General features: G+C 29.4%; 1 protein-coding gene across 1 annotated transcript in view; it reads right to left on the bottom strand.

Annotated features, from left to right (window-relative positions):
- LOC111623416 (ubiquitin carboxyl-terminal hydrolase 8-like) overlaps window positions 1-25,426 on the bottom strand; it is a 127,065-nt gene extending 101,639 nt beyond the window's left edge. The window contains exons 1-5 of the mRNA XM_023365988.1: window positions 25,314-25,426; window positions 24,395-24,513; window positions 18,017-18,161; window positions 3,443-3,525; window positions 3,088-3,224 (exon numbers count right to left, since the gene is read on the bottom strand). Coding sequence (XP_023221756.1) covers window positions 3,088-3,224; window positions 3,443-3,525; window positions 18,017-18,161; window positions 24,395-24,507 — 478 coding nt within the window. The 5' untranslated portion in view covers window positions 24,508-24,513; window positions 25,314-25,426. The remainder of the gene's footprint in view (window positions 1-3,087; window positions 3,225-3,442; window positions 3,526-18,016; window positions 18,162-24,394; window positions 24,514-25,313) is intronic.
- Between the last annotated feature and the right edge of the window lie 1,825 nt (window positions 25,427-27,251).

The following is a 27,251-nucleotide window of genomic DNA, read 5'->3' as shown; positions in this document are numbered from 1 at the left end:
TACACTAAGAAGGGATTTTTAGAAATTTCCCCGCGGGGGGTGAGGGAGAGAATATAGTTTTCATCGAGTACTTAGGTGTATTAAATTAATAACATTTCAGACATTGTTATAAATATTTTTATCTATTTCGATTTTAAAAATGTTCGAACCGTTTTAAATTCGAATTTGTTATTGCATATTGGTTCGATTATAGAACGATTGTAAACGTTCCAGAAAACTGATCAAATTGAAAATAGTTCGTTTGACTGGACATAAAAGTTCTCTAATTAGTCTGGAAACGGGGGACCTAATTCTTGCATTCTGTGAAAATGGGTAAGATTGGCTATAATGTAATTATCTTAATCTTCACTATCGTTACTTTTTGCCCAGTGAAGTGGGTCTTTGCAACTAGATTCTAGATTACTTAGAAAAACAGTCTTTTATATATAAAAAAAACTATATTACATACAAATAAAAACCCAGAGAAGTGGGTCCTTGCAGCTAGTATTGTATATAACTGGTCATAAAATAATAAATAGAATTGTTTTTTTCTCTTTATGTATAGTAGTTATTTCAGATGGTTCCTACATTAATAGATTATATTTTGATCAAACCAATTAATTTGTATTTCTTTTTGCTTGTTCAAAGTTCAGGCCTGGCATCGACCAACCCTCAATCTAGATAACTCATATTAGGTCATTTCCAAGCTTTTGATAAAAAGAGACATTGCAAGTGTACAAGGTGGAAGGAGAAAAGCAATCTTTGAACCAATAAATTTATGTAGTTAAAATCTGGCTTGCAAATAACCTGCCCTGCTCACCACCATAGCAATGAGTTATAGTTATTTTTGTATTAAAAGTTGGAAGAATGGGCATAAGCAAGTTCTGCAAACATAGGTAGGTACCAAGGAAAGTGAAGAGGAATAAAAATTGTTTTCCTAGACCTTTACATTAACAGAATTTTTTGAGAATATCCTACTCCATTTTTTAATAAATTCAACTTAACCTCTAGTACCATTCCTGTTTTTCAACTACCTTGTTACATAAACATCCTCCAAACATAACACACTATAAGAAGTACATTGATGACATACTCATTATATGGAAGAATAAATCACATTTGAAGGTGTGTGTGCAATGCATGAGTAATAATCCATATGAGCTCATGATATAAGAGGACCAAACGAGTGACAGAGAGGTATATTTCCTTGACCCACTCATTCCTTTGGAAGGTTGTAATATCAAAACCACTGTATACTACAAGCTGAAATTTGAGCCAATTTACTTTAGAGCAGACTCACATGACCCAATTATCAAGCATTCATGATGGTCATCGAAAGAGAGTATACTCACCGTACCCACAAAGTGGACACACAACTCAAGCTAGACCATCTTAAGAACAGCAACCAATTATGGTATTCTAAGCAACTCAGTGAGAACATTAATAATCTGCCCAATACACAGTGATACAACACAACCCAGAAGAAACAAGAGAAAAGACCTGACAGTGCAATATAATCATATTTTATCTCTTATAGCCAGTCTCAAGGGCTATAGCATTGCTTACATAGGAACTTTGACAGTTTTCATTTACTTAGCAATACAAAAGACTCAATAAGTATAAATAGAGAAATAGAGTTATATGCAATTTTTGTGATAACTCAGGATGTATTTTCTTCATAATTAAAAGTTTAGACTATTTACAAAAAGTTTTAAACTGCCAGAAGCAGTTTAAAAGTGGATAAAAATAATATGGTGTGAAGAATTCTTTGTGTTTTTAATGTAAAAGTGTCAGAACCTACAAGAAAAGGCTGGTACTTGATCTCTTTTAACATTGTGGAGTTTTCTACCGATTTTTACCTTGTTTAAGAAGTGTTTTCTTCAAAACAATTTAAAACTGTTACTTCTGTGGTGGTGTATAAGGGATTAAAAGATAGACTCGAAAATTTAATTTAATTTTTGTAAATAGTCTAAATTTCAATTATGAAGAGTTATATGCATTTCCCTTTGGGAGTAATTTCTTTATGTATGGATGTTTGAGTTTGTGCAAGGGGCACAATTTTGTTCATCATCTTTCAAGCTTAATAACTCCTGTGCTTTTTTTTTTTAAAATGGGTTTGTTTATTAGAGGGATTGTTGCTATTAAATCTTGGTGGTTAAAGGTTGAGAGGATGAGGAGATAATGGAGGTCGTGTATATCTCCAGTATGGTTGGACTTAATGACGATTTTACTTGCATTTACAATTTTTTATAACACCCATCCCTACCCTCAAAATTAAGCTTTTCATCATTTTATAATAATTAAAAATATTTTAAAAATTTTTAATAAAATATCATAACAGATGACATCACATATGTTTTTAAATGTTGCTGGGAAAGTTGAGCAACTTGTTGCTGGTTTATTAAAATATACTTTCATAATAATTATCTTTTGCAACATATCAGTGTGCCACAGCACACCATTTGACTACACTATGGTATTATTGAGATAAAAGAATATTTTTGGTAGTTATCTTCTGATTCTGCTAGTAGATTTTATTAACAGAATATGGTGGGTAAGTGCAGTTTTTATTCAGTATTCATATATATTCTCTTAATATTATTTTTCTTCCATTCTCTCATCTTTTCTCCATAGATAAGTTAAATATAATTCAAGATAATATGTTGCCTTGTTCAGGCCTCTATTAGTTTTGATATATTTTATATAAAAATATATCTAATTTTATTTATATATTAATTTTTATGTGTTTTTATGAGAGAATTCTGTATTGTTTTCCTTCATGCTATAGATAACTCAAATTCTTCAAGATCCAAGATTAATTTCTTTCCATCAATTCTGTTATAAGTTTTTCATAGTCTATTAAAATTATTTTTAAAAAGTTTTTCTTCTAATTTTAGCAAAGTTCAAATGCTTGTAAATTTCTTTATGTATATTGTTAATTTAAGAAAATACAAAAACAATGTTTCTGAAATTCTTATAATTGTTATATTTCAGTACCTATTCTTAATTTTGTTTTAAATGTATTAGCTAACTAATTCTTAATTAGTTAGCTAATACAAATGTATTTAAATTATATTAAAAAAATGAATATTTTAATACTAAACCTACCTGTTATTGTATCATTTTTTATAGAATTTTGTGTATTAATCAAAACTTTATCATCTTTTTTATCATCATCTGTTATTTTTAATGTTTCCACAGTTTTTTCATTTGAAAGTGATTTGGAAGTCATTAAATTATCATACCTATAAAACATAAATTTATGGAAAACTAAATTATTTAAATGATTACATTTATATATATAATGATTAAAGCAAAAAATAAATAATAATTAAAAACTAATATAAATTTTGATTAAATAATATAACCTGTATGTAATAAGAATTTATAGTTGAAAAAATAAAAGATTTATTACTAAGCATAAAAAGCTGTTTCTTTAAATGTTAGAATAAGAAAATCTTACCTATGAATTAAATTATTTTGTAGTTTTTCAGCTCTGCCTATAGCTAATGCTCCATTCTTTTGTAATAAATCAAAGATGTTTTTCTAAAATAAAAATGTTACAAACTTAAAAAAAATCTGAATACCATTCAATACTTTTTTCCTACAGAACATATACATATATATAGAATGTAATATTGAAAAACTCAGTATCTTCCAATAATCTCATAGAGATATATTATTATTCAATTAATAATTTAACATTAGAATATTAATAAATTATATTAATATAAAACAAATTTATAGATATTTAAATAAATATTACACTGATCAGTAAATAACATTGAAAAACTTGTAAATGAAAATTACCATATTTTATTTAAAGTAAATGTAATAATCATAATTTAAAACTAAGATTTACACTAATGACAATATTTTTTATTATTTTAGTATTTTAAATCATTATCTGCATAATCAATTATATTCTTATATTATTAATTTTATTATTATATGTTATTACAACTTTAATAATTTAAATGTACTGTAATTATATTATAAGTAATCATAGTAAATGAATATGGTATTATAGCAATTTTCTGTGTATAATAACTAAATGTTTAAAATAATAATCATCTTTAGAAAAGTTTTCAATTATTAATTTTAAGCAAACTTGAAAAATTAAATATTAATTTTTCAAGTTTCCTTAAAATTCTCTTGTATGTATTTTATATTTTTATTAAAAATTGCATATAAATTTTTAAAATTTATTTACATAACATTTATATATTCACAATAATTGTAAAAGTTTTTTTAAATTTAAATTGTTATATGATTAATTCTACAAGTATGATCATATAAACAAGGGCACAATAAGTTGTTGGTTTTTCTAATAAAAATCAATAATTTTTTTTTTCAAATTTAAATTACATAATTTAAAGACAGTTGAATTTGCATTAATTGTTGATATACAAAATAATAAAATTTTAAAATAATTATTTTCTCTCAGCAGTTAAAAAAATTTAAAAAGGTTTTTGAATATATTTATTTAAATAAATATTAATGACAAATACAAAAAATTACAGTATATTATTTATACAGGGTCTATCACAGGTGTGGCCAAACTTTTATCCCTTAGGGGCTACTTTTTTGGTAAAATATAGTCTGCAGGTGACTATGAATATGGGCAAACAATTTTAGGATTTTTATATGCGCATGCGTTAACATTCATTTGCATTGTTCATCGGGATAAATACAAACAGTATGGGTATGTTGCACAGTCAGTCTATTATTGTAAGAATAAATTATCGAATTAAGATTTAAACATTAATTTAAGTGAAAGCAAATTGTTCAATTTTAGTTTCATGGGCTACTTTCAAAACATTTGCGATCGACCGGGGTCTATGTGTTGGCCATCCCTGGTCTATCAGATAAATCAGTAATTATAAATAGACAATTATTAACTTTTGAATATTTTAAAATGAATTTTCAAATACAAGATTTCAAACAATTAAGTTTGCAACTTATGTTATGAAGATAACATCATTTCAGTGATCTCATGCACACTTTTCACATCTTCAAAGTATGTCAACTTATACTCAGATATGTTTTTGATTGTATCATGAATTTTTGCTTTGCGAGTTTCAATATTTTATGTACAATCTTCATAAACCACATTTTTTGTCATCTTCTAAATATAAATGGCAAATTATGTTGTTTGGAATCTTGTACATCAAAATTCATTTTATAATATTCAATTTGCAATCATTTGTTTTTCTGTTAGACCATGTATTTGAAAACAATAATCTATCACTTGCAAATTATAACAAAATATCATTTACAAAAAATTTAATCATTTTCTTAAACCAAGATAACTTAATAATGCAAAACAGATGACATCTTTAAGATGTTTTAATGAAAAGAACAAATTCACAAAAAATGCATGAGATGAAAAACAGAGAATAAGAATTTAAAGACAAATTTGATATTTTTATTTCTTTTTTCAATTAGTAATTTAATTATATATTTTATTTTTCATCATTATAAGATCTGGAATTTTTTTTTGTAAATTATGATATATGATGTATATATATTATGTTAATGATGATTTTTTTTTCTTTCTGTTAAGAAGCTATATGGAATTTTCATATTTAAGTTTAATAAGTTAAACTCTAATAATAATATAGGATGTTTCAAAAAAATATGATACTTTAATGTTAATTCTAAATTTGATAAATTCTACTTTAATTTTAATTCTAAAAAGATTTAAATTTATTATAAGACAAAAAATTACTGCAGAACAAAGTAGTAATCACCTAAGAATACAGCAGCTATCAAAATTTCATTCAGAATTCCAGTGAAGCAGTTTTATTCATCCAGAATGCCACTGACAGTACAAAACGGTGTCCATCAAGCAAGAGAAGACTTTATGCATTTGTGGAATTCATTAAAACAGAATCTATATCTTGTGCATTGTAATTACCAGTGTACATTTGTGAAGTAGTCCCCACCAAGAAAGTCCATTTTAAACTGGCATTCCAAATTCTAGAAAGAGAATTGCTTATGCAAAGAAAAAAGTTCAGTAGGTCCCTTGTCTTCTAAAATACCACTGAATGTATTTGGATTTTCTTCCAGCAAAGTCTGTGGAAATCCATCAGAAAAGCAAGTCATGACCTACAGGTGTCTCAAATAACAATTTGATATTTGGTACACAAGTACCTTTACATCAGGCCACACAAACTGTAGTTAGTGCAACAATTGAAACAGGATGACAAAGGTAATTGCTTACTGTGCCATTAAAAACAAAATTGAAAAAAGACAGCTTGGAGAACTACCTGGTTTGCAGCAATGAAAAGATCTTCCACTTGAATGTGTCACAATGTTCACATTTGGAGTACAAAAACTTCCATGCAGTCACTGAACATGAGAGACTCTCCCAAAATAAAATTATTTTGAGCAATTTCCAAGACTTGGATATGTGAACCATTTTTCTTTGCAGAGGACATGATCACTGGAATAGCATACCTACACATGCTATAGATATAACTGATGCCTCAACTGTAAGAGAAGTCTACAGACTTCATTTTTCAGCAGGAAAGAACATCACCTCATTACCATGTGCAGGTATGAGCTCATCTGAATGATATTTTTCCAGAAAGATATATTAATCATGCTGGAACAACAACCACACTCTCCTACATTGGCTTCCTAGATCACATCATGTAATTTCTTCCTTTGAGGTTACATGAAAAACCTTGTGTTTGTACCAACACTGCTCTGCAAGTTAAATAACTGAAGAATTGAATAAAAGAGGCATTGGCTCTGTCATGCAAAACTCTGTTTGCACATTTGGGAAGAACTGGATTATCAGTTGATGTTTACTATTTGACTAATGGAATGTATATTGAATTGTTATACAGTAGACCCCCCTATAACAAGAGTTCATATAATATGGATTTGTATAACACGGCAAAAAAATTGCGATAGTATTCGTATAAACATGCTAAAAGAGACCCGTATAATACGGTAAAATGTCATCGCTGACTCATGTCGCGACAGGATTGGTCAAATCTAGACCAATAGCGGATATTGCACAAAGCATTGAGTTTAAACGAGCAGCAGACCTACTAAAAACCATTTATTATTTAATGGCCATAAAAATTATATTTATATTAATGATGTCTCCAAAGTTCAACAAATTTTTCGCATAAAAATAACTTATCAGAAAACACGTGCCCACCGTAACGAAAACAAGCTTAAGCAATGGCATCATCGAACGGTGCACACTCGGTAAGCAATCCTACAGTTTTTGTTTATAGCATAGTTTATATGGATTATTCCCAAAAAATTATACATGCTTTGGAAATGTTGAGTCAAATTAGTCTAGAATCGATTAATTTTATGGAAGGAAACCTTTCAAACAGCCGTAGTCCGTAAACTGCATACATGCCAGGCTGTAATTGGCTCATGTATTTAAGTGACTCATAAAACATGGAATTCATATAAAACGGAACATATCTACAGTGTTATAGGGGGGTCTACTGTACTGACTGAAAAACCTAAGTTTTTCTTTTTCTTTGGTTCAAGTTTCATGTTGCCAACACCTGAAGTTGTCAATAAGTAAATTTTGATAAATGTCAAATGAATGTTTTTCAAGCACATTATCTAAAATATTTAAAGAAATAAATTATAAAGTTAAATATTAGACATTGATAAATATACAAAGAGTATCCAGTAAGTAAATCTCCTGGATCACCTGTAAAATTGTCACAAGTAAGTAAATGTTTGTGAATACAAACTTCACATTTACCTACTTCACATAATCACCCTCAATGTTCAGACATTTGTCCCACCTCCTAAGAACTTGTCAAATCCCATTGCATAAAATGTAAAATTCTACAGCACAAGAAATGTAGTATTGTTTTTAACTATGTAGGCTGTTTTTTTCATATGCCAATGGTCCATAAAAAAAAACAAGTGTAAATAACAAAATGAATGTATTACCAAAAGTTAGATACAAACATGGTTGCTTTTCGGCATAATCACTGTGAAGATTGAGGCATTTGTCATATGTGTGGACGAGCTTTTCCATCCCCTTGTCATAGAATGTTGCCGCCAATGACTTGAGATGGGCCCTAACGTTGTTTGAAGATCATCATTAGTCTTGAACCTCTGCCCTCCTACCCACTTTTTCTGTTCAGGAAAAATAGAAGTCTTCATCATCATTAAACACCCAGCATATAGCCCTGAGTTAGCGCCGAGTGAAAGTCACTCGGTGCTAACTAAGGGCTATATGCTGGGTGTTTAATGATGATGAAGACTTCTACCTTTCAGACTTCCACCCAGCTTAAAACTTTTTAATGTGTGAAGACTTCCCTCTCTTTACTGAACTGAAAACGTGGCTAGCAGGGCAGAGGTTTGAGACTAATGACTTCAAACTAACAATCTTCAGAGCAACATTATTAAGGCCATCTCAATTCACTGATGCCAACATCTTATGACAAGGGAATGGAAAAGTTCGTCCACAGATATGACAAATGCCTCAATCTTCACAGTAATTACGTCGAAAAGTAACCATGTTTGTATATAACTTTTGGTAATAAATTCATTTAGTTATTTTTACACTTGTCTTCGTTTTATGGACCATCGACACGTGAAAAAACCACCCTCATACTTCATTGTTTCAAAATTGGTAATCTTCCAAGTAATTCTTCAATACAGGGAAAGAATGAAACCATATTAAGGCTGCATAGATGGTCAAGATCAATAGATGGTAAATTCAAATCAAGATCTGCACTTTTGGCATACATCTGTCAAGCAATGTGAGGAAATACATTATTATTTAGAAGAATGCAACAGTACCTATGATGTGGCATCCAGTGCAATTGTGATCTGAGTCAATCAAAGATCTCACAAAAACACAGCATTTACTGTTAATCCTCCTTCCAGAAAAAAACTTGTACTATTATCTTGTACTATTCCAGAAAACAGTCAAACAGTTAGCATGGAAGTTTAGGTCACTGGAGTCCTCAGATATTTTCATTCTGTAATCATCATCTTCAATTAAGGAGAATAATGGTGCATTCAGTACTCATCACTAGTGAAGATACAATGGAGAAAGTCATTACAATCATTTTAATACTGATATTCAAGACTGCAGTCCATTTGCTTAGTATAGTGACCAAGAGTGAGTTGCTAAAAACCCAATGTGCTAAAACTTTACAGTAGCCCAAAGCATCATGCATGATTGAGTGAGCAAATCCAATTAAAACATTTATTGTTTTGATGATGATATCATGATCTGTCTTTCCATGAGTTTATCCACTTGCATTGTTTTGACATCAATATTTGCAGTTGTGGGATAATGGTTCAAAATTATTCACACAAATGTTTGTTCTTCAGCAAATATCTGACATCATTTCTTCACCATCTGAATCAACATGACTTCATTTTCATACATCTCTGCAAGCTTACTGTAAATTTCACATCACAATAAATCACATTACTGTTTGCATTGGATAACTGCCCTTACCTCTTCATCATGAGACTACATTTCTAACACACAAATATTTTATGCTCTGTAAGCTAGAACTTCTAGATAAATTACCACATATCTTTCTCATTTTTACTAGCAAATTTTAATTAAACAAACTAATTTTTTCAGTTATTTTTAATAGCTTTCCTCAGCTTTAACATAATTTCGAATGCCAATTAAAACATAAGATTAAGCTATTAAAAATAGCTGAAAAAATTAGTTCATTTAATTAAAAGTTGCTAGAAAAAGTGAGAAAGGTATGTGGTAATATTGTACAAATATTTGCCACGCTGTCTACTTGGGTAACAAGATGAATCTACTAAAGCAATATAATTTTAAAATTCTAGTGTTTTTAATCTACTTTATAGACCATTACTTATTTGCAAGTTACTGTCATTAATAATGTAAAGGAAAAAATTGGCAAAGGAGAGTCTCCCCTTGAAATTTTTCCAAAGGAAATTTCTCAGAAATAGGTGGAACTTTTGCCATTCCCCTGACATTTAGTCCCTGTATATACATAACTTTGTTCTAATAACCCACAATCACATGTATTCATTTTTTTCTACAGGATTTCATACATAAAACAGCAATTTTCTGCAGATTATTCATGTGTAATTACATTGCACATAATTGCCATTCCTAAAAATTTGATGATTCCAAAAATATGTCTTCTCTGCACATACCAAATTTCAATAGCATTTGTTGTTCTGTTTATATAACAATGTCCTTGATTGGTCTCCTATAAAGAGCCCTCAAAACTTTGCAATAGTGTGGGCTAATTAAAACAAATTCAGCTGAAAATAAATGACAAGAGGGCTAAGGTGTTTCTCAGAAGGATCAGAAAATAATTTTTCTGTATTTTTTGGCAAGAATACACAAAAACATTTAAACTTTTGAAAGTTTAAAACATTATTAAAGAGACAGGCATTCAAGGTTGTAATACTAAGGTTGTAATCAAATTATTCATGTCATTACATCATACTTAGTTGACAAACATCCATGACATCATGACTTCATCTAGTAACAATCCTGTAAGACCTCCAAGATGTCAACAATGATAGTTATCAAAAATGATGTCAGAGTAGAAAATTGTTACCTTAATCATGTGAACATGTGACAATATAAAAAAAAATTATATGTAATTGTATGTATGGCAGTAATTTCCTGTAGTGAGATTTTGAGGGTCTATGATAAGGAGAAAAAATTTTTTGACCAAAATTCTTACAGGTAGATAGTATATACACAAGGATATCATATAAATAAGTCAATTTGCTGAAAAATGCCCACAAAAAATAATAGAGGTAGATAATCACTACTATTGCCCATGATTGTGGGTTAAACAATATATCTTCCAAGATTTTCTTCAAAATTAATTATAAATAAGACAAGATCTGAATGATGCATCTAAAAGAAGACAAGATCTACATAAATGGCAAAATTAATATTGAAAACATTGAGAATTTTCAATATTTAGGCTCAAGGATAGTATATCAGAACAAGCCCAATCTGGAAATAAAAAACTGTATCTGTTGGAACATAATCAAACATGTATTTTAATATACATGTTACCGCTAAAGCTCGAAAGTCGTTAATATGTACATTACCTAGCTAATCTGCAGATTAACTAGAGTGATCCGTTAAAGTTGTGAAAATTGTTCCATTTCTCAAATTACCTAGATAATGTGCAGAGTATCTAGGTAATCCGCACATTACCTACTAGGCACTCGGTAAAGTGAAAATAAGATCTTTGCCACAAATAGGTGTGCTTGTCGCAAAAACCAATTGCTATGAAATTCAAAGTGTCATCAATCTTTAGACTGCACTAATAAGTAAGCACAATTGGATAATGTTACCTATGGTGAGTAAAATGGCAGCTCATCTCTGATTCCAGCAAAGAGAAGAAAGGAAACAGTGGGGATGCACATTCAAACCTAACCTAACCTAACCTATTCTAATAATTTGGTTGGTAATAATTATGGTAATTTATTATGGTAGGTTAATTTATTATTTAATATGTTAGGTTAGGTTAGAAAACCTAAACAGAACTAATGTTACCTATGGTGAGTAAAATGGCGGCTTGTCTCTGATTCCAGCAAACAGAAGAAAGGAAACAGTGGGAACGCACCACCATAGGTAACATTAACTGCACAATTATATCACGCAATCACCAGAAAAAGTATGATAACTTTATTATTTTTCGTCTCCGGTCCAAAAGTAAGGTATCGTTGAAGTAGTCTCGGTCCACTCAGTTCAGATAGATACTCAAAGTTCCGAAATTCCATATAATAATTTCCCTAATTGTATTAATATTTTAAACCATTTGATTTTTTATATGTTTTTTAATTGGTTGATGATTGATTCTATCAACTAATTTGTTGGTTGATTGATTGTATTAACTTGATTCTTTAGATATCAAAAATTAAATAAAGAACATTATGTTACATTATGTTCTACATTAAGAACATTATGTTAATTAAAGCATACAGAAACATTGCTGTTGTTCCAGCAAAGATCTTATTTTCACTTTACCAAGTGCCTAGTAGATAATTTGCAGATTACCTAGATAATCTGCACATTACCTAGGTAATTTGAGAAATAGAACAATTTTAGCAACTTTAACAGATCACCCTAGTTAATCTGCAGATTAGCTAGGTAATGTACACATTAACGACTTTCGAGCTTTAGCGGTAACATATACATGTTTAACATCAGTCATGTGTGATTTCTCTCCTATAAAAAAATCAAACTTTATCAAACTAGTAGTCAAGCTATTTTTGCCTATGATGCATATACATATATCTGGCAATAAAAAAAATCCACTGAAATTATAAACAGTTTTTATACCATTGGTCTCAGGAAGATGCTGGGATGCAAAGATAGATCATAATAAAATAAATCTAAATCTAAAGACAAAATACTGTAGGAAAAATACTGGTCAGAACAGAACAGAAATCTAATGATAAAATACTACAGGAAGTTTAATTACTCCCATACATAGATATAACTGAAAAAAGACAATTTTCATTGCTTGGCAATCTCTTCAAACACTCACCCTCTCAATGAATATTTCAGACTTATCTCTATAATCCAACCAATGGTCATAGAAGAAGGAAAAAGCCTAAAATCCACTTCTGTAAGTATATTATTGGAATTTCAAATATATGAAGTTAAACTCCCTAAACATATTCTTGAGCACGCCCAAAACGGGGTGGTCTGGAAGGTCTTATATATTTAAATTATACATAATTTCTGTTTGTGTATGTTAGGCTCAAAGACCAAAAACGCTCATTGAGCAAAAAAACAAACCAAAATGTGTTGTGCCTAATTCAAAACGACCACGAAGCAAAATTTACATCATGGCTTTCATGATATTTGACCATTATGCATTGTGGTGATTAAGAAAAGCCATAACATGTTCTGAACATTAGTTGATGCAACCACGATAGTGTGTGGTTCGATGCACAGTGGTTTGTAACTTTAAAATATGGGTTCTAGCCTCAAAACATTTTTGTTTACAATTTTTAGTGCTGAACAACATTAGTTCTACAAGTTTTCCTAAAAATTTAATTTTCATACTTAAAAAAATTTCAAAGAAATAAAATGTATGGAGAAAAATACACAATTGTTTTTTTTTATTTTGCTTAAAAGTGCTAAAGGTCAAACTACAGTACTAGTAGGTGCTTGATGTACAGTACTCTACACCAATGGTCAGCAACCTTTCTCACCTCACGGACCACTAAAGTCACAATTTTCAATCCCGCAAACTATTATCAAGAATTTTTTTAAACAATACAAAATTTGTAGAATAATGATCACAAAAGTTCAATTTTACTATATTAATATGAAACTCGCATGTTTAATTATAACAAATTAATGCAAGCCTAAAGTTCATTGCTGCTTGTTTGAAACAAGTTTATGGATTCTTCGCGCTTTTCCATGAAGGTTGACAATCACACTTACAATATTGTTTATTGTTCATTATTTATTGATAACAGTCACTTCGTTTTTGGTTTTAGATTCGAATAAAAAAACCCAATAGTGAAAAAAGAAACTAAGCATTTTGCATTTCTTTCATAATACTCATAACCTTCGGTTGATTGATGTTCAAATTTCTTCACAGACCACCCAAATTTTCTCTTGGACCATCAATGGTCTGCGAACCACCAGTTGCCAACCATTGCTCTACATGTTGACATAAAAATCAGCAGCTAAAGTTAAAAACCACTGTGCAATGGATTTATTATGGTTCAAAGCCACTACAAGTTCTGGATGTTAACTAATAATAAAGTAATGATAAGAAAATAAAACTTTCTTTTTCATTATGATTTATGTATCTTCAATTATCTTATATAAGTAGGTAACAAAATTATTCACCACGTATAGAAATGTAACTTGGTTACTTTCAACAACATTTAATCATTCCTGAAAATCTGTTGCAGTGCTTGAGATGTCAAGATTTTCAAACAACTAATTTACTAAAAATAATTACTTTGTCAGGAACTTTTATTACATCAGTCTTTTTTCTGAGAATCAAGAATGTTGCACTGTGATTTATTTTTACAAGAACTACTACAATGATATTTCAAGTTGCATTTTATGTTCTTTGAGTGACATTTGCATTTTTTATCAATACAGTATCCAGAGCTGTAACTAGGCAGGTGCAACAGGTGCACCCACACAGGGCCCACTGGGAAGGGCCCTGTGTGGGCCCAAACTGCTGTTCACAAGAAATTATATTTTTAAATTTTAAATTTTTCCACTTTTCTACAGTGCAGTTTGGCGATTACATTTCGCCTTACTTAGATTCTAGATGTCTGCTCACCAGTGTTCCCAACTGTGGCGACTTTTAGAGGGATGTAGTGAGGTAGTGGAGACCTCAGACAAATCAGCCAAAAGTAGCAACTTTTGAGATTTTTGAATTTATTTTTTGAGAAATTCAAATTTATGTTTATAGTTTTCAAATTTACAGATTTATCTCTACTTTATAGAGCTTTCTGGCAACTACTAATATTATTACGATATACAAAACTGTATTTCTAGATTTTTCTACAGTGTGCAGAGCTAGAAATATGTAAAGGTAACATTTTGTAACAAAAATAAATCTGCCTGAGGATTTTTTTTTTTTAAATTACTAAATTGAAAATGATAACTCCTGAATAAAATCTTAGTCTCGAGGTTGTAAAAGGCATGCAGAAATTCTGACATCATTTTTTGCTTTATAGTGGTATGCATATGTGGTGTATACCTGAATGGTGGATTAAGCAGTAAGTGAACTATGCGGGTGCATAGGGCCCCAAAGGAGCTCCCGCAGTCCTTAAAATGCTACTGAAAAAGGGGATTGTGAAAACGCAGAAGATAGAAATAGTAAAAAAAAACCACTTTGATATATATATAGATACATGGAAGTAATAAATGATATAGCTTTATGGCCAACAATATTAATAGATGCTATTATTGATCATATTCTTAAAACAAACCAAAAAGTATAGAAAAGGGATTTCTTAATAAACAAAAAAAAAAAAAGTTAAGATAATGGAAATAGATAAAACACTAAATNGCGCTCTGGCAACTACTAATATTATTACGATATACAAAACTGTATTTCTAGATTTTTCTACAGTGTGCAGAGCTAGAAATATGTAAAGGTAACATTTTGTAACAAAAATAAATCTGCCTGAGGATTTTTTTTTTTTAAATTACTAAATTGAAAATGATAACTCCTGAATAAAATCTTAGTCTCGAGGTTGTAAAAGGCATGCAGAAATTCTGACATCATTTTTTGCTTTATAGTGGTATGCATATGTGGTGTATACCTGAATGGTGGATTAAGCAGTAAGTGAACTATGCGGGTGCATAGGGCCCCAAAGGAGCTCCCGCAGTCCTTAAAATGCTACTGAAAAAGGGGATTGTGAAAACGCAGAAGATAGAAATAGTAAAAAAAAACCACTTTGATATATATATAGATACATGGAAGTAATAAATGATATAGCTTTATGGCCAACAATATTAATAGATGCTATTATTGATCATATTCTTAAAACAAACCAAAAAGTATAGAAAAGGGATTTCNAGAAGATAGAAATAGTCCAGAAAAACGCTTCGATATATATAGATACATGGAAGTAATAAATGATATAGCTTTATGGCCAACAATATTAACAGATGCTATTATTGATCATATTCTTAAAACAAACCAAAAAGTATAGAAAAGGGATTTCTTAATAAACAAAAAAAAAAAAAGTTAAGATAATGGAAATAGATAAAACACTAAATGAAGGAAGTAACTTGACACCCAAAAAATTATTTAAAATACAAATTTACACTGTTCTTGGCACTCTATTGTGTCAAATAGATTGGCGTTACGAAAAAATGAAAACTATCTGTGACAATTTTTGCTTTCTCTGTGGCTCGTCTTTACAATACATGAGTGTTGCTGATTTAAAAAATCAGCTGCAGATCTTGCTATTAAATATAGCAAAGATTTAAAAAAGTACAAATTCACAAGTGAAATTGAAAGTTTTAATTTTGAAGTAACAACTCTTATACAAAATACAGAAACTGCATCTCCGCTTAATATTCTATAGGCTCTTCATAATTTTGGTTTAATTGAGTCTTACCCAAATATCAATGTCGCTCTTTGAATATTTCTAACTCTTCCTGTTTCTATTGCTTCGTGAGAGAGAAGTTTTAGCAAGTTAAAATTAATGAAAAATTATTTATGACCAACTATCAGACAAGAACGATTATCCAATATTTCTATTATTTCAATAGAATACAATATCGTTAAAAATATTATGAAGGTGTAATTAATGAATTTGCTGAAATAAAAGCCAGAAAAATTCAATTAAAATAAATCTTATTAAAAATCTATTGTAATGTATTTGTTTTATTATTTTCCCAAAACCAAATAAATTAAGGGGCCTAAATGCAAATTCTTGCACAGGGCACAGGAATGGCTAGTTACGGCTCTGACAGTATCTTTTACAGTGACACATTATAAACCCTTGCTTACTTCCAGATGTTAACATGGATGCTGAGAAAAGTGTTAATGTAGTTGAGGATACGTCCTTAATGTTAATGAAGTAACTGTCAGAAATTGTAAATTCATTACAAGCATAAGTCGATCAAGAAGATCCTTGTTTCCTAACTGAAGAGACCTGACGGAATAATACTTGTAATAACAGCAAAAACATTTCTGGGAGCTGCACATCCCCAATCAACATCAGGCACCCAAACTAAAACATTCAAACCAATTTCAACCTGTCCATTGTATTGTGGTTGCATCAGCTAATGTCAAAATGCATTATGTCTTTTCTTAAAACCCTTTTAAACTCATGACATTTCACTGTTCATTGTTCAAAAATTTTCACTGCAAACTTTACTCAATCAAGATCATTCAACTTATATTATTCAAAAATTCACCAAAAATCCAGCAATTATACACACATGAAAAAATTTACATATATACATTACTTTCATTGTTTATGCTAGTAAAGTTCCTTTTCACCAGCATAGAAAATTTCTCCCTTTAAATTATGTTAAAAATGACAGTTTGAATATTATTTATAATTTACACAACTCAATCATAGATAAAATTTTTCGATTATATAGTTCATTTTGATAACCTGCACAAATGGCCATTTTGTTCTGTACATTTTGATTAAAACAAACTCAAACAGTGTTTTTACACAAAGAAATTTCTTGCTTCAAAAAAATTACAAATACTTAAAATAAAATAAAAATAAAATGCCAATTGATATTAAATATGTGAAACAAGTGTACAGAATAACCTACAGTAGTGTAGTGCCATCTATGAATGGAATGTTTTATAAGAATCATAAATTCTCAGATTGATGATAAATCACCAAGTGATTTGTTTCAGTAATAAACTACTTGACGATATATACACAAATGATTGCAAAAGGGTTAATTACCACAATGCATAGTGGTCAAATATCATGATAGCCACAACGCAAATTTCACTTTGTAGTTGTTTTGACTTAGCCACAATGTATTGTGGTCATTTTTTTCACTCAATGAGCATTTTCAGTCTTTGAGCCTAACATATATACTATTTCCCTATTTACAAAAAGTTCTTTTGTAAATAAATGATAATGATAACTATTTTAAATTATGTTTAATGATTCAGCATTTATACAGCACTTAATAATTCAAGTGTATATGTTCTTTATAAATTTAAAAATTAAAAGGAAAAAATCAGAATCTTAATATTTTTTTAATGACATAATAAAATCAATATGGAGCATATTGTATTTAAATTTTGGCTGTAAAAATTAATAAACAATTCAAAAGTCATTATCAACTAATAATAGTTTCATACACATATAGTACATACATATAGACAAAAACAAACAAAAAATTTAATCATAGATAAATATTTGGCTAAATAATAGATATATTCAATTTCAATTCTGTGTATATATTTTTTATTTAAGATCATTGTAAGAAGAAAAAGAAATAGAAAATAATAAGTGTAAATAGAAACAATAATAAAACAGTATTTTATTAAAGTATTATTTAAATACTGTTGATAAAATACTTTACCATGTCACTTTTACTTTTATAAGTATTTCTAAGTGTTTTATAAAATGCCAAATATCTCATATATAATAGATAAGCTCGCTCTTCATCTCCACTTTCATCAGATTTGACTGCTTCTTTATATAATTTAGTAGCAGATTCTGAATATCTATAAAAAAATAAAAAAATATTTAGTATCTGAAATAATAATAAATTCACATGTAATGAGTAATACAGGATGTTCTACTCAAAAGTACCCAATTTTAATCTGTCATAAAAAAATGAATGGTTTAAGATATATAAAAGCAACAAGTGGCATCTAGGAGAAAAACTCATCAAGTTTTACAGAGATTTTTTATACTATAAAATGGAATACAAGTTGAATTGTGAGCATTATTGTCCAGTCATGCCATAGGAGAAAGTGCATGTTGTGCTCTGATATACCTGATAGCATGGCTTCAAAGATTTCTGATCTGACCCCCCCTTACATTTCTTTCTGTGAGGTTATGTGAAACATATGGTTTATGTAACTTTGATCAGAGATTGTCAGGACCTTTGAGAGCACATCATCACAGTCATCACCACTGCAAAACATGGAATAGCGTACACAGCAGAAAATTGCCTACCATTTTGATGTCACTGTGACCACTGGAGTGTAGGTAGAGACAGAATGATTTTTTCAATAAAATTTGGTGAGTTTTTCTCTCATTTAAAATCTTTAGTGAATTAAATAGTTTTGAGAGGAACACCCTTTATAATTTGTAATTTTAAATAGAATAAAATATCTTGTTCAAATATTAATTTTCAAATAATTTAAAATTGTATTGATAAATACATGAGGTGATCAAAAAGTAACTTTACAAAGCCAATATATTGCAGTAAATTCACTGTGCATTGTGTCATATGCAATCTGGCATTGCCATAGAACAGAATATCAACCTGGTTAAGGAGTCTAGGATATTTTCTCCCAATGGTCTCTTTAATGCATCACAATATGAAATGGCATTAAATATATGACCATATTACAAAAAATTCACCAAAAGCAGACCCATAGAAAAAAACACAGTCATGACCTTTTTCAATGGATGATATCTTATTATCTTAATTTTTATTCTTGGCATAGAAGTTTCTCTTTCATGAAAGTGATCTTCAGTGGTCATAAAGTTTAAGTCATTTCATCATCTATAATGATTTTCCAAAGAGTTGTCCTCAGGCATGTATTATTCCAAGAAATTGAGACATGCCATCATTTAATGATCTTTCCTGTAAGACAGGTGTGTCAAACTCATTTAAACAATGAGCCATTAATGCAACTAGTAAAATTCACATAGGTCACATCACATTTACAAATTTTCTTAAAATTATAATTTGAAGTGAGAATGCAGGAATATAGATAGGGCAATTAAAACACATTATGTCATTCAGTGAATTCAACTCAACAATATATAATTGCTATAGTATTGCTTTTATTTAAACATTTATTTTATTTAATGTACATATTTATAACACTAAAATTAATTGTTTTCACCAGAAACTTGCCAGCGCTATCTTCCTCCTCCTAGTTTTTCAATATCTGGATTCAAAGACTCAGAACAATCTTCATTATGGCAGATAGATGTTTATCAGTTACTCTTGATCTGTAAACTGTTTTATTTAATTTCAGAGCATCATGGCCATGGCCATGAAAAATCATATCGGGCCTCATGTAGCCCGCCAGTTTGACACACCTGCTTTAAGACATTAATGCATGCTGAATCTATCTTGCACAGTTCTTATAGAACAGCAATGTGCAATATGATCAGATATGTCAAATCAAGCTGAAAAACAATTTGCCACAATGACAGGCAAATTCACTATGGTGATTCAGGATGATAATGCCTATCATACTGGATCAGTCCATCAATTTTTGTAGTGTTTATTTCTGTTGTTCGGTAACTTAGATGACTACTGTGACTTTTGTCACTCACACTTTCTTATCCACTTACAGACCTGCAACATTTTATGATACATTAATAGCACTTGACATTGTCCCAATAAATCTCAATAAACTAATGAAAACATTTTTCTCTAAGTTCTTATTGTACTACAGTTTTATATCAGTTATTTAAATTTATTTATAAAAAATTATTCACACATACAGACACACACACACACACATATACATACATATATATATATATATATATATATATTTTTTTTTTTTTAATGTTTTCAACTGTTGTGATATTAGATAAGATCAGATTGAAGTGATTATCATCAGACCATCAAATGTATGCAATTTATGCAAATAAATGTTTAGTATTAATTGTGTAGAATTAGAATTTTAAACAACAAAATTATAATGATATAATTACATATTACATATAAATACTCAGATATTTAATTAACAAACATAAATGATATCTTTCAGTGTTAAGATACTTTAATGATAACAAAATTAGCAAGTACTTTCAACATCACATTGATATTTTCCTCAGGTAATATAGAATATACTAAAAATACTATTAGAACATTTGTTTAAATGAAAAGAATCACATATTTGAATTTAGAAACAATAATATTAGAATGTAAAAATAATGAACTGGATTGATGTTACAGTGATGTAAAAAAGAAAAGTGGGTAAAAGGATTATAAAAAAAACAAAAATATGAATTTAAAAATTTGATGCAATACATTGGGTTAATCATTTAAAAGTTTAAATAGTAGGTTTGTTACATGGTCCTGATGTAAAAATGTATAATGATTCCCAAATAAAAAATAGATTTCTTGTATTCAACATATTGTCTGAGTAATGATGTTTCAGCCCATAAAGATACAAGGTTAAGATCTAATACATTCTTTGAAAGTTCTTATAACTTAATACATTTTATACAGAGTAATTAAATCATAAGTTGTTAATGTCTTTAGAATCTACCAAAAGAAGATAAGATTTGAGAAGTAAAAAACAGTTTGAGAAATATATTGTGTATATGTAAAATCTGGAGTGTTCACATCTGAGAGGGGATGTTTAAATCCCAAAATGCATAGCAAATAAAACTTCTTTTGCCAATTGAACTTTGTCTCCTATTAAAACAGACTTTACAAACTTGGGTTTACCATTTTGTAGTCTTAATTGGAACATCAATAGGTTTTTGTATTTATATGATATAAAGTCTGCCATAGTGATTTAAATTCTAAATCACTGTCTATAAATATTTTTATTATTATTACTTCAAAAAATTTATGCAAATTTTTGATATCATCTAAACTATAATGATGTAATTAAATTATAAAATGAAATTCAATTTATCAGTTCAATTAATTCAATATTTATTAATTGTTTCTGTTACAGTAATTAGAATAATATAATAAAATCATCTTTACATGTAAACTTATTATCTACTTTTCTTTCTGTATTTTTTCTGTAATTCTTTTTTTGGATAAAGATAGATTATTTTAAAAACAAAAATAAATTAATTAACAACTACAGTTTACTTCATTTTATATTTTGTGATTCATTCAGCTATAAAAAATTTTTTAATGATGCATATATTTAATTATTTCAGTAATAATAAATTATGAATAGAATATTTATCACTAAAATTATAGTGTGCATCATATAACATTTTATAATACAAAAATGAAGTATATTTTTGTAACTTTATAATTATATGATAACTGTGAAAATGTATTAAAGATTTTATTGTATCATTGCAATAGCTAACAGAAACTGTTAATATATACTAAATCTATTGATTTGATTTTCTAAGTACAGGCCACTGTTTGCTAGATGTGAGTTTCAAAGAATGTTTTAATAATATGGATGACATAATTAAGACATTACAACACAGCTTCAGCAATACATACCACATAACCCAAATTAATACAGTTACACAGATGTAACTAAAATCATTAAACCAATAAAAAACTAAATTAACCAAAATGATGAAAATGATTGAAATATACAAACAGGAAACATATGGAAATTATATTATCATCAGAGACCAAGAAACTACTTCCTAATGCATGGAGGCTACAAAACAGATGAAAATCAGAATTATCCTTCAGAATTATACATTTAACTTTTATTTCATGTAATACTCAAAATACAGTTTAATTTATAAGGAATTCACCTTTATTCTAGCAATAATTTTTTATATTGTTTTGTGTTTTGTATTTTTTTAATCTATGTTATTTAATTTATTATTGTATTTTTTATTACACTTTTAACATATTTATTGTATTTTACATTTTAAATTACATCCCACATACATTAGAACACACTTTTAAATATCCATTCCATGATGTAACATATTCTATAATATATTTGAAAGGTAGAAAATCTGAAGATGGTCTAAAGTAAATCAAAAGCACAGTGGTGCCTCGATAACGTACTTAATCCATTCCAAGTGCACGTCCGTTAAGTGAAAAGTTCGTTATATGAAATGCATTTTCCCATAGAAATGCATGTTAAAACATAATTTGTTCCGCAGCATAAAATAACTGTACTGTACCATAAAAAAAATGAAAATGAAGAAGTCACCAATTATGCTGGGTAGTCAGATGTTGTGAGGAGGATATGGAGGAACACTTTCTTCACACATTCATACAGATACACATTTTTTACACATTGCAGCAGGTCTCTTTTTATTGTTTTTAATCGGAGTCAGATTCAGGAGAGGCTACCGGAGCTTGCAGGATCAACTCCTCTTGTTCCATCCTTTGTTATTTGGCAGCTGGCTTCTTGAAAAACAGGTCCAAGGTGCAGCACCGGCCCGAGGCAAGTTTTAGGTTGGAGCGAGATCCTATTATGGCACCCCACTTGGTTGCCCCTAATTTATATCCTTTAATTTTCTTTACCACTGAGGCATCCCCTAGGACTTAGCGCCTGGAGCGGCTGCTCTGTTCCCCCTATGGTAGGGCCGGATCTGCCAAGGTGGTCTGTTTCTCTCTCTTCTTCAACACCTGTCAGAAATGATGGGCAAGGGTGTCAATGATCCTGCTGTCTTCAGCTCTGTTTGGATAATGAGTGTAAGTAAACTCTGAACCTCTCCCCATTTGACAAGGAAGTCCTTGTCAATTTTCACTCTTTCTGATGATTTCTTGCTTTGTTTCAATTGAAATCACCTTTGTTTTTTTAGAAGCCATCATTTGCACAACACTTGAATAAATGCAAATACCCTGCACTGAGGTGATGTACGTAATAAACAAGGGAGCAAACCAAATCCCAATAAGAGCTCTGTACTTCAGATATACTAATAATATATTCTAACAGTACTAATGTTATAAAAATAGCAGATTGTCATTGGCAACGGCAAAAGAGTGGAAACATCATTCACACTTGTTCGCAGAAAAATCGTTGTTCGCCTCACATAAGTGCTGAACAGAAAGTCCATTGTTCGCAGGGTCTATTATTTGAGGCATACGTTATACGAGGCACCACTGTATTTGTATTTGTTCATAGTAAAACCTTTGCTGGTAACAAGCAGAGGCATAACTAAAGCAAGGACAGCAAGTGTACAGACACCAAAATTAGTTTCAAATTAAGTCCATAGAATCTTTTTGTAATTAATGCTGAATCAGGGGTGACAAGTATGAATTTGCCCCAGCATCAAAACAGGATGCGGCCCTGGTAACAAGGGATACGTTCGTAAAGTCGAACAAGTTAAACGAGAATGACGTCATCGTTATTCTTATTTCGTTAGACTTTTCAAACAATTCGCTTAGAACTAAATGGCTGTTTCTAAAATCGAAGATACAAATGTTGCTAGTACAGCCTTATCCGAAATATTTTTCTTAGATTGCTTTGAGTGGACAGTTACTTCAATCATTTCATCTTTTAATTCACAATTTAAACACTCGAGTAGATTTAGAAACATCGATATCGTCAAGCGCCATTTTCTTAACAAAGTAAACTAACTCTTTCCTTCGTGAACTTCGTTAGAGTTTCGTTTGAAATGTCATCACCGCAGAGCATGTGCACTGAGCAAGACTACCACTATTCGAACAATTCGTTACTAACGCGTTTAACTCACTTTACGAATGTACCCGAGATGTTTGGTTTTCATATATTTAGTAACTATTATTTTAAATTTAGATTCAAGAAAAGAAATTGCATGCAATAGTAGAGATTTGTTTTAATGTTAATTATATTTGATTAATAATGTCTCAAGATCTATTAAATTAACTGAAAAAGTATAGCTGAGAAAATATTAAATAATCAATTAATTCAAATGTAAATTTTGATGATCAATATAAATATAAATAAATATACTTTTATGATTATTCACTATATTCTTAATAAAGTATTATTGTCTAAATTTCACTTATATTCAATTTTTCTTATCAGAAATATGATACAACTTGAGAGTTGAGTTTGATGAAAATTAATTATTAATTAAAAAGAAAATCAAATTCACTTACTTTAAAATGTCTTTGGAATTTTTAACTGCTGGTAAATTTGACTCTGCACGTTTATTCAGTTCTTCTAAATTTTTGGCAAGATATAACTTTTTTACACTAGAGGAAGATGGCATTTTTAACTAAAAAGAAAATTACATTATAAATTTCAAATAAGACTTGTTTATTTAAAAAAAAAAACACTTATAACATATCTTTACTCATTTATAGTCATAATGGCTGCGTACAGCAGACTCAAAAGCTGTAACTGAGCAAAGATGTTTCAATCGATAGATGTTACATAGTTACATCTTCTGAATGGCAAGTAACATATGCATCAAAACAGAAAGCAGCCATCATTAGTCAGTTACAGCTAGCGATAGGTAGAGTAAATGAATGACGCTACTAAATGTGACGTCAAAACACCAAACATGTTTTGGAACAGTGCTACTAAAGAGGGCATTCAGCAAAAAATACCCAACAGCTCCAGAACTGTCAAATCTGCTGAATGCAGCCAATGACAATCAAAATAAGCATCAGTTCTATTTTCATAACTTATCACTCTTTTCAAATTCCATGTTAAAAAATTAATTTATTAATTACTTGTGAAATTGAAAGGTTTTTTGAGAAGTTTTTGATTTGAATGTTTCAATAACAGCTCTCATCTGATGATGAACAACAAAAAACGTTCAAAAACCTCTGTCAACTATAAAATAAGACTTCTGCTTTTCTTAAGCTTTTTAAATTGAGACTGTTACAGAGACTCAATTAACTAAGGCAATATGAAGTGAAGACACTTAATATTGCCAAAAATCTTTAGTAAATTATTAAATAACTCCATTTGGACGCAATAACATGGATACATTACTACATATGATGTAATCTAATTTAAGCTTTTAATTTTATTTAAAAATATATTCTTAAGAAAGTAAAGCAACTTTACTTTTATCCAGCACTACAAATATATAACGAACAAACGATATTTAGTCACTTAATAACTCATCTTTAAAATTCAAACTCATAACGAAATAAACCTCGCATACACGTGTTGCCAACTTCCGAGTCTCAGTCCCCCTAAGAAAAAAAAAATATATATATATATATATTACCCCTAAAAATTTCCTAACAAGTATTCTTTTTATTTTTTTATTTCCCTAAAATTTCTCCCAGTGATTATAAATATTAAATTTATTGTTTATTAGTGTTGCAAAATATTAGCGTTTTTGCTTTATTATGCTTGTACGATTACGTCATAAAAGTAATCGTACAGAAGCCAACACGATTGATATTAAAAAATGTAGGCCGGGCTCGGAATAAAAATTAAATGCAATTTTATTCCTCTCAGCCAAATGACTTGTTATTTATAGTGTACAGTAGACCCCTATAACACCGTTGATAATTCCGTTTTATATGAATTCCATGTTGTACGAGTCACTTAGATTTTACAAATACGTGTGTGTAAACGGCTCACGTATTTGTAAAATCTAAGTGACTCGTACAACATGGAATTCATATAAAACGGAATTATCAACGGTGTTAAAGGGGGGTCTACTGTATTCAGATCGGTAACGGATAAATATGTTTAATACTTGGTAGGCGTCATCTTATCAGTATAAGGCGTCAACTTAAAATATGTGTTGAATATAGTTGTATGTACTGGAAATAATTAATGAATAAATTGTTGATGTTTTTCTTTAAGTCCATAAACTATAGACCTGATATATGTTGTTACGCGCATAATTGACAATATATTTGATGAAAGCATATATTTGTTGATACTTGTTGGTAATATAAATTGTATTGTAGCATTATTAATTTATGTAATATGTAACATTGTGAACTTCTGTACTTCCAAATTAATTTTAATAATTACTAGATAATAATTAATACTTAACTACTGAATAATAATTTATAATTGTTAATAATACAAATTATAATAACCCAGAATTAATGTCATAAGTTAAATGTGATGTAATATTGTTGTTTATATTGATTTTGTTACTTACATCTGGTAGTGCTGCAGCGGAACCAGGTCATGTGTACTAAACATGTTAATAAATAATGATGATGATGATGTATTCAGATCGGTCTGATCCGTATCATACTCAGTACGTTGTTAATTTTTTTCGGACAGTGCTTTTTCTTTTGCAGAATATAAGTAGTGTTCTTGTGTTTTTATTGTAGTTATAGTTTGTTTGTGGAAATCTTGGTTTTAATTAACTTGTGAAAATATTTATAATAAAAAAACTATATTTTGACCTTTGTCATGTTATGAAGCACATTGTTGAAGTTAAAATCCTTCTAAGAGGTAATAAGTAGTTAATAATTTTGAATAAAAGAATGGAATGTGAAAAATAGAAGTGCACTTCCATTTCTCACAATTATTAGCTTTTCTTCGAAGATAAAATGGAAAAAGACTTCTTTCATTTTTCCCATCGAAGTTTAAAAAGAAAAAAAAAAAACATGAGAATAGGTGAAAGAGAGTGACATCTAGAAACTGCACCATTAAGATGTGTACAAATTGTAAACTATATCCATCATTATGGATAACAAAAGTATATTCAAACGGCTGCAACCACACACGATTAAAAGCTGCCCAACACTTAAACTGAGACCAAAACTAAATAAATAAATAAATAAAGCACATATTTATGTCGTTAATCATGAACGCAAAACTGAGAGTCTCCGCAGTTCACTGTGTTTTTCAACTATACTTAGAGCAAAAATATATTTTTTAATATATAAACATGTTTAATTTATTTAACGTTTAATATATAACGTTATATTAAATATATAACGTTTTTGATACTAGATTAACTTCCGAAATATAATTTTTTTTTTGTTTTTATATTTTTCAATATATTTATTTTGTTTGTGAAAA

Source organism: Centruroides sculpturatus, unplaced genomic scaffold, assembly GCF_000671375.1.
Source record: "Centruroides sculpturatus isolate CEXI.00-Female unplaced genomic scaffold, Cexi_2.0 scaffold190, whole genome shotgun sequence".
Classification (NCBI taxonomy): domain Eukaryota; kingdom Metazoa; phylum Arthropoda; class Arachnida; order Scorpiones; family Buthidae; genus Centruroides; species Centruroides sculpturatus.
The sequence above is the reverse complement of the archived record's forward strand: the minus strand, read 5'-3'. Positions and strand labels throughout refer to the sequence as shown.